Source organism: Ornithorhynchus anatinus, chromosome 4 (assembly GCF_004115215.2).
Source record: "Ornithorhynchus anatinus isolate Pmale09 chromosome 4, mOrnAna1.pri.v4, whole genome shotgun sequence".
In the NCBI taxonomy this organism is placed as follows: Eukaryota; Metazoa; Chordata; class Mammalia; order Monotremata; family Ornithorhynchidae; genus Ornithorhynchus; species Ornithorhynchus anatinus.
In genome coordinates this window covers 36,899,158-36,915,311 of record NC_041731.1, presented here as the reverse complement: position 1 = coordinate 36,915,311, position 16,154 = coordinate 36,899,158, and the positions used below count along the sequence as shown (strand labels likewise).

General features: G+C 46.6%; 1 protein-coding gene across 1 annotated transcript in view; it reads right to left on the bottom strand.

Annotated features, from left to right (window-relative positions):
* Positions 1 to 4,772: 4,772 nt before the first annotated feature.
* Positions 4,773 to 16,154, bottom strand: part of LOC100092870 (histo-blood group ABO system transferase-like) — a 44,388-nt gene continuing 33,006 nt past the window's right edge. The window contains exons 10-11 of the mRNA XM_039911969.1: positions 15,149 to 15,283; positions 4,773 to 5,630 (exon numbers count right to left, since the gene is read on the bottom strand). Coding sequence (XP_039767903.1) covers positions 4,940 to 5,630; positions 15,149 to 15,283 — 826 coding nt within the window. The 3' untranslated portion in view covers positions 4,773 to 4,939. The remainder of the gene's footprint in view (positions 5,631 to 15,148; positions 15,284 to 16,154) is intronic.

The window sequence follows — 16,154 nt, the reverse complement described above, 5'->3', positions numbered from 1 at the left end:
TGACGCCAAAGGGAGTGGGAAAAGACGAAATATAGGCTTAGTCAGGGAAGGCTTCTTGGAGGAGCATTCAGTAATGCTTTGAAGGTGGGGAGGGTGATGGTCTGTTGGATATGAAGAGGGAGGGAGTTCCAGGGCAGGGGCAGGACATGAACGAGAGGTTGGCGGCAAGATAGATGAGATCAGAGAAACAGTGAGTTGGGAGACCTTTTCCTGGTAAGGCCCCACCCACCGCTTACCCTCTGCACGCCCTAAGGGTTTGCTGCAGGCAGAAATGGCGACTAAGGAACATTTGGGCTCAGGCAGAAGGTCTAGAGCAGTCCTGGCTAAGGCACTGTTGAGGATTTAGCCTCCCCATCCCCACAAAGCTGATCCTTGTCCCCCCACCCCCCTGCCCGCTCTCCCGCGGAACACAGAGTCACTGAAGAGCCCATCGTGGTCTCAGGGTTCCCTCTAATGGTGTTCGGAGGAAATCAACTGCAAGACCTTAAGGAGGGCTGGAAGTGGCTCTAAGGGAGGTGAGCTGGGAGGGCTAGCAGGGAAGGGGGAGGAAAAAGAGATTGGGAGACGGAAGGTGTGGGGACAATGAAAGCCAGACACTTGTCTCTTTCTTTGCCCAAGCCTTCTGTGGCTGACTCTTTCCGGCCATCACACCTCAAAGGAGAACTAGGCCAAACAAGGCTCAGCTATCACACAATCTATCAACCATTTGTGATTATTGCCTATTTGCTTTTGGCAGAACACTGTGCTAACATTTGGGAGAGTACACATTCAGGGTGTTGCCAAGTCTTATTGGTTTTACCTTTACAATCTGCCCTTTTCCTCTCCATCCAAACTGCTACTGTGCTGATTGAAACATTAATCATTTCCTACCTTGGCATCAGCCTCTTCCCTGACCTCCTTGCCTCCTGTCTCCCACATCTTCATCTTCACATTGCTGCCTATATCATTTTTATGAAAATCTGTTAGGCCTTACCTCCCCACTCCTCAAAAACCTCCAGTGGTTGCTCATCCATCTCCACATCAAACAGAAACTCCTTACCTCAGCTTCAAGACACTCAATCAGCTCTCTCCTTCTCACTTAACGCTACTGATCTCCTACTACAAACCAGCTCGCACACTCTACCCCTCTAACGCCAACCTACTCTCTGCATTTTGATCTCATTTATCCCTTTCTTTATGCCACGGACAGAATCTGGAGGTGCGATCCTTAGGTACCCAAATTGCCAGGATCTTCCCTTTTTAAGGAAGTCCTTACAAATCAAGATCAGTTCCAGAGACTGATGAATCTCATGCACTGCCCTCGTCCCCTCCCTTATTCTTCCCTCTTGCTCTGCCTCTGTTTCATTTCCTGCACTCCTGCCAGTCTCAAACAAGCCCCAGCTGAGAGCCAAATAATTTCAGAATCAGTGCCGTGGGACAGAAAACATGTCATTTATTGATGAGAACTACCAACAAAAAATCATAATCATATAAAGGAGCAGATAAAACACGCTGAAGAGATAAACAGTGACACCTGCAAAATACACGAGAATTAAATTATACCTTGAAACAATGAAACATTTCAAATTTCTAAAGTGCTTTCAAACCGGTTTTCTCACCTGTCCTTGACCCATGGTTGGGAAGTAGGGAAGATCAGGTGGGTTAGGTTCATTTTAAAGGTGAGGAAATTAAGGTCAGTGAGGTCAGGGATGGAGAGGGGACAGGGTCCCCCCACACCTTAAAAGTCTGGAGGCGTAAGCTCCGACCAGCTTGGCGGTTGGTGATTGGAAGAAGAACCCCTTGAGGCCTCTTTCAGCTTGAAGTTTCTATGAAACAAATTCATCGTTTCAAGAGAAGGCTAGGAGTACTCTTTGAGGGGAAGACTGAGTGCAAATTTCATGTCCCTGAGTTGGTTTCATCAGAAATTAGAAGAAAACCCGATAAAGTCAGTTAATTTCAAATGCAGAGTCAGGAAAAGATAACCAGAAATTAACTCTTCGGAGGTAACCCGCCTATGTCAGTAGAATTTTCAAGTTAAAAACACCCCTAAATTCTGGAAACCGTGAAAATGGAATGAATCAGATGATGTGAACAGGGGCCATGAGTTAGTTAGTGTAACTGTCCTTTATATCGTCTCCAACGAATAAACGAACAGCCTTGCTTTAGCAATAGTCGATAATATATCTTTAAATTATATATCTTTATAATAATTGTGGTATTTGTTAAGCGCTCCTTTTGGGCCAGGCACTGTTCTGCAAATTGGGTTGGATACAGCCCCTGTGTTATATGGGGCTCATAATCTTAATTCAAGCTCACAACTTCTCCTTTCACCTGGGTCGCTTCCCTTGTGAACACTGAGTCAAGGGACTGTGTCTGATCTAATTCTCTTATCTCCAGCCCAGTTTGGCACAAAGTAAGGGCTCCAAAGGTGTCAAACTAAATTAAACCAGTCTCATAGCTACGCAATATCCCTATCGTGAGTTCAAGGCTCACGTGACGGGCAATTCCCCCTCCTAATTTAATTTTCAGGTAGTTTTCCTTCTACACTTTCACCTACCAGTTTTCCTACCACAAGAATAAGCCCATTAGTAATGGCTGTCCCATGAGTCAGGTTTACTTGAGGAAGCCTCTTTTAGCGGCATCGTTTCTACTCCTTTCCCAATGTGGGATGAACGGTGGGTTCCTAAATGGGGTTGCTCTGGCCCTCAGTAATGCTTGGTGACTCTTCATTACATGAGAAGCCCCATGGCCTAGTGGAAAGAACATGAATCTGGGAGACAGAGGACCTAGGTTCTAATTCCAGCTCTGCACTTGTCTGCTGTGAGACCTTGGGCAAGTCACTTAACTTCTCTGTGCCTCAGTTACCTCATCGGTAAAATGGGGATTGAGCCTGTGAAGCCCACGTGGGACAACCTGATTACCTTGTATCTATCCCAGAGTTTAGAACAGTGCTTGGTACATAGTAAGCGCTCAACAAATACCATAATTCTTTATCCCGCTCAACCATTTGTTTGCTATGTGATCTTGGGCAAGTCACTTAACTTCTCTGGGCCTCAGTTTCCTCATATGTAAAATGGGGATTCAGTACCTGTTCTCCCTGCTACTTAGATTCCTACTTGCTTTATCTGGAACGAGAACTTTGATCTGCTATCTACTCCAACATTTAAATGTGATGCTTGGCATAGAGAAAGCATCTAACAACCATTATATTATTATTAATATTATTATTCTTGTGTGCTTCTTTGTATAGGTCTTTCTGGGCGGAAGGAGCATCATCATCAGGTTCTTTCCAGCAGAGGTGATGATTTGCACTGAACCATCCACACTCTTAGTAGCCAAACCTTTGGGGACATTATCTGGAAACAACAGGAATGGCCATGTGGTACTAATTAATATGCATAAATGAAACCAGTATCAGGTGCTGCAAGTCCCAAACAACAAAAGCTTAAATCTGGCCATATCTGGACTCAGGTCATTGTCAAATCAATGAATGCAATGAAATGGTGAGAATATATTTTCAGACAAACATATGATAATATTTAATTGATTATATTCATAATATTATCAGTATTGGTATTTGTTCATTTGATCATATTGCTATATGGCACTGCAATTTAGTCAAGTTAGTGTCAACTGTAGGTATGGCATTTTAAAATCATTTAAAGAGCTATATTATTTTAATCAATTAGGGGGAGTCTTGGGAATGTATTAATGCACTTCATATTTTTCTGAGGGATACTTCAATTCCTTCAGAGCTCTTCTGCTCAACACTCTATTTTTATGGAACCAATTTAGAGTGGTAGCTAGGGTTTTTCAGTACCCTTGTGGAAATCATTCCAACTACCAGCTACATTCAGGAAGGGGAAGGGAAACCCAGATGGACTCCAAAGTGTCCATCTCTGTGTCCAAGACAACGGGGCAGCTACTAATGTCCGATAGCGTATTAGCTTGGAATGGAGCCGATCAGAGCAAAGGATTGAGAAGGAGGAAAGGGTTGGAGAGGTAGTTGGCGGGAGGAGACACTATGGCCATTTTGAGGAAAGGCAGAGTTGTGATCCTGAGCGGTCAAGATACTGAGAAGACTTGGAACTGTGACTCTGGAAAGACCCAGGGCACAGGATGGGATCGGAGATATGGTTCCAGAGGGTTGGGATACCTGGAAGGTTTAGGGGTCCAGAGTTTGTGGCTCCGGTGTAGTGAGGCTTCTTGTCCCTGAGGGGGAGAGATGGCACAGATATGCCCTGGCAGCCGAAGGACACGGACAGGGTGGGGCAGGCACCTTGGATGCTCTGAGAAAACCTGAGAGAAAGGAAAAAGACCAGAGGAATGTGAGCCCCAGGACACTTTCAGGAAAAGAGAGAGGGTCCTGGGAGGGAAAGGTGGGATCTAGGAGAAGCTGATTTGGATTGGAATTCTGTTAGTTTTTTTCCCTGATTAGTGTGTTAAGAATATCTGTAGGAAGTCTATTAAGTAATTGAGATCACTGACCTTGGTGGCTGTCTGCGGCTCCAGGAGCATGGGACAGGCAAGGACCTCGGAAGCAGTGGAGGATGGGGTAAGCCCTTTGTCCACCAGATTCCTGTAGCCAGTCCGGGGAGCAGGGGATGGTTGGCTAGGCCCCGAGCAATCCTTTGGCCTTCAGGGAGACACCTGGGTTTAAGATAAAGAATGGGGGCAGCAATAGCAGTGTGGGGATTTGGGGTTCATTAAACAGGGATCTCAAACCTGGGAGTCCTAGGTAGGGAAGAAATGGGGGGCTACAGGACCCAGTAGAAGCTAACAGGGGTCCAGGCACTCCTAAAATGACTTCTAAAGTGGACAGAGTTAAGGGCTGAGAAGCCCGGGAAATAGCCCACCCTAAAAGGATATTTACACACTTTTGTACATTGTGAAATACAAGGAAACGTCATAAGGCCATCTGTCCCATAAATCCTTCACCAACCGCTTGGAAAACAACCTCTCATCTGTTTCGAATAGCAGCATGATTCTTTGGCACAGCCAAGAACCTCTTTTTCTTGAGAAAAGCACGACCGCCTAGAAGATTCTCATCCCACAGGTATTCTGGAGAGAGAATCTTCGTGGGCTTGTGATAAAGCAAATACTTGTTCAAGTAACTCTCATCATGCCAAACTGCCTCAATCTTATTTCCTTTGTCTGCCATCATGGCTTGATGACACTCTTTGGTGAGCTCGTACACCTCGCTCACTGTCCCTCCGAAAAATCCCCCAGCGTAGTAGAAGTCCCCCTCATCTGGGGGAATGTAGGCTCGAGACAAAGGCCGCCGCTCGTACGTGAAGGATCTCCGTTCGGCTCCGTAGAAGCCCGGGTGGAGAGTGCCGAACAGAGAGCTCAGAATCTCCACCCCGACGCGGTCGCTGAATCTCATGTCGACGTCCACACACACGAGGTAGCCAACTTCCCGGAGGAAGCGTTGCTGGGCGAAGTGGCTAATCATCTCCATGCGGCGCATGGAGACGTCCTGCCAGCGGGCGTAGTTCTGGACTTCCAGGACGACCACCTTCCTTCCTTCTCGGAGGGGGACGGCGGGGACGTCAGCAGGTCGGTCCGTGTAGATGTAATAATTCACCTTGTGTCCTACCATGAAGTGCTTCTCTGCGGTTTCCAGGAACAACTTCAGGAAGACCACATACCTAAACAATCATTTGAAACGCGGAAGAGAAGTATTAGTCTACTAGGAATGAGGAATAAGCAAGCGGGATGGCTTAGTGGAAAGAGTACGGATCTGGGAGTCAGAGGACCTGGGCTCTCATCCTGGATCTGGGAGGCAGAGGACCTGGATCCTAATCCCAGCTCTGGTAGGCAATGGACTCGGGTTCTAATCTCAGCTCTGCCACTTCTCGGCTGCGTGACCTTGAGCAGGTCACTTAATTCTCTGTGCCTCAGTTACCTCTTCTATAAAAGGGGGATTAAATCTTCCTCCCGCCGATTTAGACCGTGAGCCCCATGTGGGATGGGACTGGGTCCAACCTTATTATCTCGTCTCTATCCCAGGGCCTGATACAGTGCCTGGAACATAGTCAACACTTAACAAACACCATTGAAAAATTAATAAAATAAGCAACCGCAGCAGAAATGAGCTTTCTGGCCTTACTTGGCCAGCACGGCACGGCAGCGCCTACCTGTGTTACACCCTGAGGGCAGGCTGGGTCTTGCCTGCTCCACGGGGTAGTGTTTTTTAACAGAATCTGAAGTAATGGAATTATCATGTATTGCTCAATGGGTAAGTGCTGGAAGAAGGAAACAACTGGAAATCACCCCGTTTGTTGACAGGATCAATAACTGGCGATTTGTCTGCCAATTTTCATGCCGTGGGACCTTGGGCAAGTCGCTTAACTTTTTCGTGTTTCACTTCTCCCTCCTACTTGCCATTGTTCTCGTCTGTCCGTCTCCCCCGATTAGACCGTAAGCCCGTCAAACGGCAGGGACCGTCTCTATCTGTTGCCGACTTGTTCATTCCAAGCGCTTAGTACAGCGCTCTGCACATAGTAAGCGCTCAATAAATACTATTGAATACTTAGACTGTGAGCCCCATGTGGGACAGGGACTATGTCCAACTTAATTAACTTGAACCTACCCCAGCACTTAGAACACCATTTGTCACATAGTAAGTGTCTGACAGCATGGCTTAGCAGCAAGACTTAGTGGAAAGAAGATGGGCTTGGAAGTCAGAAGACATGGGTTCTAATCCTGGCTCTGCCACTTGTCTGCTGTGTGACCTTGGACCAACCACTTAACTTCTCTGTGCCTCAGTTACCTCATCTGTAAAATGGGGATTAAGACTGTCAGTCCACGTGGGACAACTTGATTACCTTGTATCTACAAATACCCTAATTATTATTATTATTTAAAAAAACTATAAAAAACCAAAACTGTTCTCTTTCCCCTGTAGACTGTGAGCCCAATGAGGGACAAGGGAGATGTTTGATCTAATTGTATTGTATCTACCCCGGAGCTTAGTACAGTTCTTGCCACATAGTAAGTGCTTAATTTAATCCCCATTCTACAGATGAGGAAACTGAGTCACAGAGCAGTTAAATGATTTGGCCAAGGTCATTGGCAGGTAAATGACGGAGCTGGAATTAGAACACAGGTCAATCGATCAGCCAATCAGTGGTATTTATCGAGTGCTTATTGTGTGCAGAGGAGAGTACTAAATGCTTGGGAGAGTACAATACAATAGAATTGATAAACACGTTCCTTACCCACAAGGAACTTACAGTCTAGAGGCAGAGAAGGACAGAAAAATGAATTACGGAGGTGTACGGAAAGTCCTGTAGGGCTCAGAGCAAGGTGATTATCAAGTGCTTAGACTGCAAGCTTCTTTTGGGCAGGGAACGTTTCTACCAATTGTTTTATTGTCTTCTTCCAAGTGCTTAGTTCAGTGCTCTGCACACAGTAAGCACTCAATAAATACCATTAATTGACTGATGCAGATCCAAGTGCATAGGATTGAAGAAGAGAGAGGGAATAGGAGAAGCAGCGTGGCTCAGTGGAAAGAGCACGGGCTTTGGAGTCAGAGGTCATGGGTTCGAATCCCCGCTCGGCCACTTGTCAGCTGTGTGACTTTGGGCAAGTCACTCAACTTCTTGGTGCCTCAGTTACCTCACCTATAAAATGGGGATTAAGACTGTGAGCTCCACGTGGGACAACCTGATTCCCCTGTGTCTACCCCAGCGCTTAGAACAGCGCTCGGCACATAGTAAGCGCTTAACAAATACCAACATTATTATTATTATTAGAAATGAGGGCTTAATCAGGGAAGACTTCTTGGAGGAGATGCGATTTTAGTAAGCCTTTGAAGGTGGAAAGAGTGGTGACTCTGGTTTTCCACCAGACTGCACTGTCACTTAACATCCTCAAGTTCCTCAACAACCATCCCCTGGGTTACTCTAATTGGTTCTGAACAGCTGCTTGCTCACTTCTAAACTTGGAACAAGTAATTAGCCAGTTTCAGATGCAGAAGGGGCCCGACTAGCCCCACACGGACCCTGGTCCACTGAAATTGTCCCCATATCCTGTGAAAAGCATCTAGGCCCAGGACAATTCTATTTAGTTGCCATTGTTTTTACGAGATGTTCTGCCCCTCGACACTATTTATTGCCATCGTTCTCGTCTGTCCATCTCCCCCGATTAGACCGTAAGCCCGTCAAACGGCAGGGACCGTCTCTATCTGTTGCCGACTTGTTCATCCCAAGCGCTTAGTACAGTGCTCTGCACATAGTAAGCGCTCAATAAATACTATTGAATGAACAGATCATTTCCCCAAAAGCCGACTCATGCCTCATTCCACATAAGGAAGTTAGGAACAGCTGCTTCATGTAATCGTCTGTGAGTGAATGGAAAGATTAAGATACTTTAAAGAGCCCTACCCTTTCTGAATCTAGACACGAAAATATATGAGAATGACAAGCAAATGGGAAATTAAATCTTCTTTTTCAAAAATCGCAGTTTAGATTCTTGCTGCTCTACTATTATCCCTCTTTTCTGGAATGGTTCGGTGTGCTGAAGATTTCCCCGTGACCCAGCCCTGACTCTCCCTCCTCCCTTTAGTCTGTAAACTCCTTGAGGGTAAACTACCGGGTCTACCGAACTCTAGTGTATTGTACTTTCCCAAGCGCTTAGTAGTGTGCTCTGCATAAAGAAAATGCTCTAAAAATGCCTTCGATTGCTTGATAGGGTGGAGAAAACCTGCTTTATGATGACAGCAATAATCGCCATTGGCTTTTCTTCCAATTTCCTCATCTCCTCCTGTCGCTATTCGTAGAAAAGTTTGTGAATTCTGGAAATGGGTCTGTAGTGTATCCTCTCGCTTGTTTTTATTGTAAATCCTAGTAGACAACAAACATCCTTTCTTCTCCTTTCTTTAAGCCTACTATTCTTTTCCTTTTTCTTTGTTTAATAGAGCTTGAAGGCAAGGACCAAGTCAACTCATTCAAGCTTGTTAAATTACTTCCTCCTGCAGTCAGCCTAGTGAAGTCAAATCCACTGGCCACAGAGGTAGGGGACATAAAGAAGACATAGAGAAGCAGCGTGGCTCAGTGGCAAGAGCCCGGGCTTGGGAGTCAGAGGTCATGGGTTCGAATCCCGGATCTGCCACTTGTCAGTTGTGTGACTGTGGGTAAGTCACTTCACTTCTCTGTGCCTCAGTTACCTCATCTGCAAAATGGGGATGAAGACTTTGAGCCTCAGTGGGACAACCTGATTATCCTGTATCTACCCCGGCGCTTAGAACAGTGCTCTGCACATAGTAAGAGCTTAACAAATACCAACATTATTATTATTATTATTATAAAGGTGACTGTGTGGAGCACAGGGTGAGAAAGAACCTGGGAGGCAATGTAGGCTAGTGGATAAAGCACAGGCCTGGGAGCCCAGGGACCTGAGTTTTAATCCCAGCTCTCTCACTTGCCTACTGGTTGACCTTGGGCAAGTCACAGGACTCCTGTGGGTCTCAGTTTCCTCAACTGCAAAATGGGGGCTCAATACCTATTCTCCCTCCTACCTAGGCTGTGACCTCCCTGTGGGGCAGGGACTATATCTGGCCTACCCCAGGGCTTAGAACACTGTTTGTCACGTAGTAAGCACTTTATAAATCAAATCAATCATATTAATTGAGTGCAGAGCAGTATACTAAGTGCTTGGAAAAGTACACTAAAACAGGGTGGGAACATTCCTTGTCCAAAATGTGCTTACAGTCTAGAGGAAATGAATATCTTTAAAAAAAATATACCCCAAGGTACTGGAAGCATAGCTCTTCACCCCCTTGTCACTTTCTTAGAGTTATAGCGTGGCTCGGTGGAAAGAGCACGGGCTTGGGAGTCAGAGGTCATGGGTTCGAATCCCAGCTTTGCCACTTGGCAGCTGTGTGACTGAGGGCAAGTCACTTAACTTCTCTGTGCCTCAGTTACCACATCTGTAAAATGGGGATTAAGACTGTGAGCCTCATGTGGGACAACCTGATTACTCTGTATACCCCAGTGCTTAGAACAGTGCTCTGCGCTTAACAAATACCAACATTATTATTATTATTAATAATAATAATAAAAACAACTGTGGTATTTGTTAAGCGCTAACTATGTGCCAAGCCCTGTACTTGGAGCTGGGGTAGATACAAGATCATCAGGTCCCACGTGATGTATGAGGGAGAACAGGCATTGAATCCCCATTTGGCAGACGAGGGAACGGAGGCACAGCGAAGTGAAGGGCTTGCCCAGCGTCGTACAGCGGACAAGTGGCGGAGCCAAGACTAGAACCCAAGTCCCCTGACTCCCAGGTTTGTGCTCTTCTCTACTGCGTGTCATCGAGTATACTGCCTTGGACTTCTTAATAGTAGTACCAGTATTTGTGAAACCCCTACTGTTTTGTGTACAGGGCCTTGTACCCGGCACTGGGAAAAAAATGCACCAGTGGGAATTAGACCCAGTCCCTGGCCCCCAAGAGGCTCACAAACTAAGAATAGCAGGAGAGAAATGAGACTGGCAACAGACAAATGAGGTAAAGTGAAAAAAATGAAACCCAGGAGCAACGTAAAAGAACAGCGATAAATACAGAGAGAACACTAGCACAGTGGGGCTAGAGGGGGTAGAGTTTCGGGCTCCTGGCGGCTCGGATTCCCTCCGTCACAACTGCGGGCAGCCGCCACAGGATGCCCAATATTCTACCTTCTGTGGAGGCCATTCGCTGCTGTTGCTTCTGTCCTCCCCGCTGGGAGTGAGACCCCAAGATGGCACAGTAATTAATTCAGAGTACGTGCAGAGAGCTCAAAGCAGTCCTTCTGGGAGAGCTAAAAGTTCCCGTACCCTGATTCAGTAGCGCCGATGTTACATACACTCATCCCCGGACCCCCTTGTTTGGCAAGTCTTCAAAATAATTCAAAACCGAATTAAAATCATGTCTCCCACTAGGTCCTCCTTTCCCTTCCCCTTCGTCTTCTCTGTTTTTTCTGGCATCTGTTAAGCTCTCATGTACGACATGCACATGGCGGTGGGGGAGATACAAGCTGATCAGGTTGGCCACAGTCCCTGACCTACATGGGGTTTACAGTCTTAATCCCCAGTTGACAGATGAGATAACTGAGGCACAGAGAATTTAAGTGTTTTGCTAAAGCAAAACTGTGATAAATCAGTCACATACTGACAATGGGCGGGAAATCCAGGGCATCTTTCTTTCTTCCTTCTTTGAGTTATCTTACATAAGACCATTGTGGCACATAATTCTAGACTGTAAGCTCCTTTTGGGCAGATATAACATTTATCAACTCTGTTGTACTAAGCTCTTATTAAAGTCCTTTGCACAACATAAGTGCTCAGTAAATACCATTGATTTTTTAAAAATGGTGTTTGTTAAGCACTTACCATGTGCCAGGCACCGTATTCATTGCTGGGTTAGATACTAACTAGTAATAATAATGATGATATTTGTTAAGCTCTTACTATGTGCCAAACAATGTTTTAAGTGCTGGTGGTGGGGGAGCTACAAGGTAATGAGGTTGTCCCACGTGGGGCTCACAGTCTTAATCCCCACTTTACAGTTGAGGGAACTGAGGCACAGAGAAGTTAAGCGACTTGCCCAAAGTCACCCAGCTGACAAGTGGCGGAGCTGGGATTAGAACCCATGACCTCTGACTTTCAAGCCCGTGTTCTTTCCATTGAGCCATGCTGCTTCTCTAATCAGATTGGACACAGTCCAGGTCCCACATGGGGCTCACAAACTTAAGAGAAGCAGCATGGTATAGTGAATGCAGCACAGACCTGGGAGTCACAAGGTCAAGGATTCTCATCCCGGCTCTGCCACTTGTCTGCTGTGTGACCCTGGGTAAGTCACTTCACTTCTTTGGGCCTCAGTTACCTCATCTGTAAAATGGGGATTGAGACTGTGAGCCCCACGTGGGACGGGGACTGTGTCCAACCCAATTTGCTTGTATCCACTCCAGTGCTTAGTACAGTGCATGGTACATAGTAAGCACTTAACAAACACCACAATTATTATTATTAATCCACATTTTACAGATGACGTAACCGAGGCAGAGAAGTTAAATGACTTGCCCAAGGTCACACAGCAGACAAGCGGGAGGCAGCATGGCCTAGAGGTTGGAGCACTGGCCTGGGAGTCAGGGGACCTGGGTTTCAATCCCATCTCTGCCACTTGTCTGCTGGGTGACCTTGGGTAAGTCACTTCACTTCCTCTGTGCCTCAGTTCCTTCATCTGTAAAGTGGTGATTGGCACTGTGAGTCCCAAGTGGGACAGGGACCGTGTCCAACTCATATCTTGTCTTGTTTTATGCCGTCGAGTCGTTTCCGACCCATAGCAACACCATGGACACATCTCTCCCAGTAAGCGGGGCTTCTCCATCTTGCAATTGTTCCGGTAGTGGATCCATAGAGTTTTCTTGGTCAAAATCCGGAAGTGGTTTACCATTGCCTCCTTCCACGCAGTAAACTCGAGTCTCTGCGCTCAACTCTCGTGCCGCTGCTGCCCAGCACAGGAGAGTTTTGACTTGTAGCAGATTGCCTTCCACTCGCTAGCCACTGCCCAAGCTAGAAATGGAACGGGTAGGTCTCTGCTTGACTCTGCCTCCCGTAGCCGAGACCGGTGGAGTACTGGAAACGCTCAGAGGTGACGCTGAGAGAGGAGCTCGTATCTACCCCAGTGCTTAGTGTAGTTCCTGGGCACTTAGTAAACGCTTAACAGATACCGGAAAAAATGAAAGTTGCCGAGCCAGGAATAGAACCCAAGTCCTGAGTCCCAGGCTCGTGCGCTATGCTATGCACTAGGCTATGCACTAGGCCTTGCTGCTTCTCATCCTGACTAATCGAATGATAGTTTCCTTGCATAAGACAAAGTCATATTGTACACTGAAGAAATGCTGTGACCAGAGAAGGAAACTACAAGAGTAACATTGGAATAGAATGGAATTGCGTAGCTGAAATGTGTTCGTGGAGAGGCAGATAAGGACCCACCAAACTGTTGTAAAAAGAACATCCACAGTGGCCACCCCGTTGTTTTTTTAATGGTATTTGTTAGCGCTTATGTTGAACCAGGCACTGTTCTAAACACTGGGGTAGGTAGAAAGCAATCAGGATGGAAACAGTCCATGTCCCATGTGGGACTCACAGTCTTAATCCCCATTTTACAGATGAGGTAACTGGGCACAAAGAGGTAAAGTGACTTGCCCAAGGTCAAACAGCAGACAAGTGGCAGATCCAGGACTAGAATCCAGGTCCTTCTGACTCCCAGGTCTGTGCTCTATCCACTAGGACAAGCTGCTTCTTTGGGTTAAGCCATCGGTCCTTCCAGAACCCTTGGAGGAACAGCGGAGATGACAGTCCTCTAGACCCTCATCCCTTATTTTTTCTCTCCTAACCCGTTATGGAGAGACCAATTTAGACAGCGCTTTCTTGGACGTCACCGATTTTGGCCTGGACAGCCTCCTGCTGAACATAAACCTTATGTGAGAAACAGCATGGTTCAGGTAGAAATAGTACAGGCCTGGAAGTTGGAGGATCTGGGTTCTAATCTCAGCTCTGCCCCTTGCCCACTGTGTGACCTTCGGCAGGTCACTTCGTTTCTCCGAGTCTCAGTTTCCTCATCTGTAAAACGGGTATAAAACACCTGTTTTTCCTCTAGTCTAGACTGTGAGCCCCAAGTGGGGCAGGGACTGTGTCCAACCTGATTAACTTGTATCTACCCCAAAGCTTAGGACAGTGGTTAGCACATAGTAATAACTTAACAAATCCTACTATTTTATTATCATTATTACCATATGCATACCACTTGTTATGTGAAGTGATCAATAGAGTACAATAGAGATGGTAGAGGCAGTACCTTCCTTTTGTTGGTTGTGAACCTATCTCTTGTCCTGATTGCGTGGGATTTGGTGAGCAAGTCCATTTCACCCTGCCCGAGCCCTTAGTGACTTTTTAAGTTTTCATCCGGGGCCCTCTCAGCTTTTATCTTTCCAGACGAAAGAGTCTTTACCTTTTCCTTCTCTTATTTCTTCCTCTTTTGTGCCTTATTTCTCCAGCTTGTCCCTCCTGGGGCATGACAAGGTAGCCGACTTCTACTTTAGCACAGCAAAATAGCCGAGTGGTCCCTGGCCGAAGGAGTCCCTAGCCTCCGGTGGGCTCCAGATTCTGTCGGGAAGATCCACTTTCCTAGGAACTGCGGCTACAGACAGATTGGCCCTAATGCAGGAGATCTCCCCCCTCTCCAAAGATGTTAGAAGATAAGACAGACGCATATCTGCTGCAGAAAACTCAGGCACCTGTAGAAAGTCTTTGGCTTGAGCTGCAGAAACACCCATCCCTCTAGGCTTCTGGGGTTCTCTCCAAGAGCTCTGTCTGACTCCCCGTTTCCTTTCTAAACCACTTCTAGGCCTGAGGGGGCTTTCGACTAAGAAGCCGGCCCTACCTGACAGGACCCCAGACAGTGAAGAAAGTCTCCAGCAGCCTTGGTTGGTTTTGGTTTTTCCCTTCGGTTACTGATGCACATCCCAACGGGGCTCTGGGGAGGGAGCCCTTCTACAAGGGATAACCTCCAGAGAAAAGATGACCAATCAGTACCACCTCCATGAGCCGAGAAATCCAATCACCAGGGCACGAGGAAGGAGATGTCAGCTGCCTCACTTTCCATTTCTCCTCACAATAGGTCGCTGGCTCTACTCTAATATTGCGTTTCCTTGAATCTTTGAAAGTTCATGTTACTGTCAAGTGGAGCAACGTCCTTTTCTGGAGAAGCTCTATAACATAACGGTCCGCCCAGCTGGGAAGCACTGTGGCCAAGGGCCTGGGAGTCAGAGGATCTGGGTTCTAATCCCGGCTCTGCCACGTGCCTGCCGTGTGACCCTGGGCAACTCACTTCACTTCTCTGTGCTTCAGTATCCTCATCTGTAAAATGGGGATTCAAAACCTGTCCTCCTTCCACTTAGACCATGTCGGGCAGGGACTGTGTCCAACCTGATGGACATGTATTTTCCCCAGTATTTGGAATAATGCTTGAATGCTTGAATGATGCACATAGTGAGTGCTTAATGAATACATATAAAACAAACAAAAAAACTCTCTAAGCACCTCACGCCCCTTCTCCAGGTCTCTGCTGCTAACATTTCTCTCTCCTCCCCCGTGAGCACCTGGTTTAGCAGCATACTCACTTTTTGATGGCAAACACCGTCAGTCCAACGGTCACGTTCCTTTGCTTGAATTGCTCATTCAGGATGTCGATGTTATAAGTCCCTTCCCAGATGATCGGAGCAAACCAGGGCGTCATTACAAGAACATCCGTCCGCCTGTAAAGTCACGGAGACTGTTACCCTGAAGGTTCCCTTTAGAATCACACCACCACCCCCACCACCATCACCTCCACCGCTTTCAGTTCTTCAGGCGGCAGATGTGATTTTTCCAGCATCGATCTCAAGCGGGCGAGTTGGGCGAGTAGTTTTCCAGCTCTCCTGGAATCTTCTAAACCCTGAAAATGCCATCCCCATCTCCCATCTGACATGGGGGAATTTGATACTAGCCCCACCCTCAACCCCACAACACTTATATACATATCTTTAAATTATATATTATTTATTTATATTAGTGTCTGTCTCCCCCTCTAGACTGTAAGCTCACTGTGGGCAGGGGACTTGCCTGTCAACTTTGTGGTATTGTACTCCTCCAAGCGCTTAGTATGGTGCCCTGCACATAATAAGCATTCAATAAATACCAATAATGATGACTTTTTTCCATAATTGTTCCTGTTTAATTTTGTTCTGCTCTTTTGCCCCCATGTGTCTGCCCTTCCCAGGCTTTAAGCTGGAACACTGTGTGAGCTAGGAACCATGTCTGATTTAATCTCCAGAGGAGCGAGCTCTTAGCAAAGTGTTTGACACCTTGTACGAGCTAAATCAACATCAATATCGGTTGAGTGGTAAATGGCCCAGCTTGGGTCTTCTGGTAATCAGAAATCAATCGATTAATTGATCAATGATATGTATTTGGCTTTTCCTTAGTGTAGAGCAGGCTGTGTGTATTAAGCATTTGGGCACAGAAGCCAATTCCTCTGCCTCCCAGGTTACTGCACAGCATCACAGACCGGTTTCAGGCAGGTGGGGCAAACAGCCTCTTACCTGGCCCAGGCCTCAGGATGATCCCGATGCTAGGGCAATGATTTAA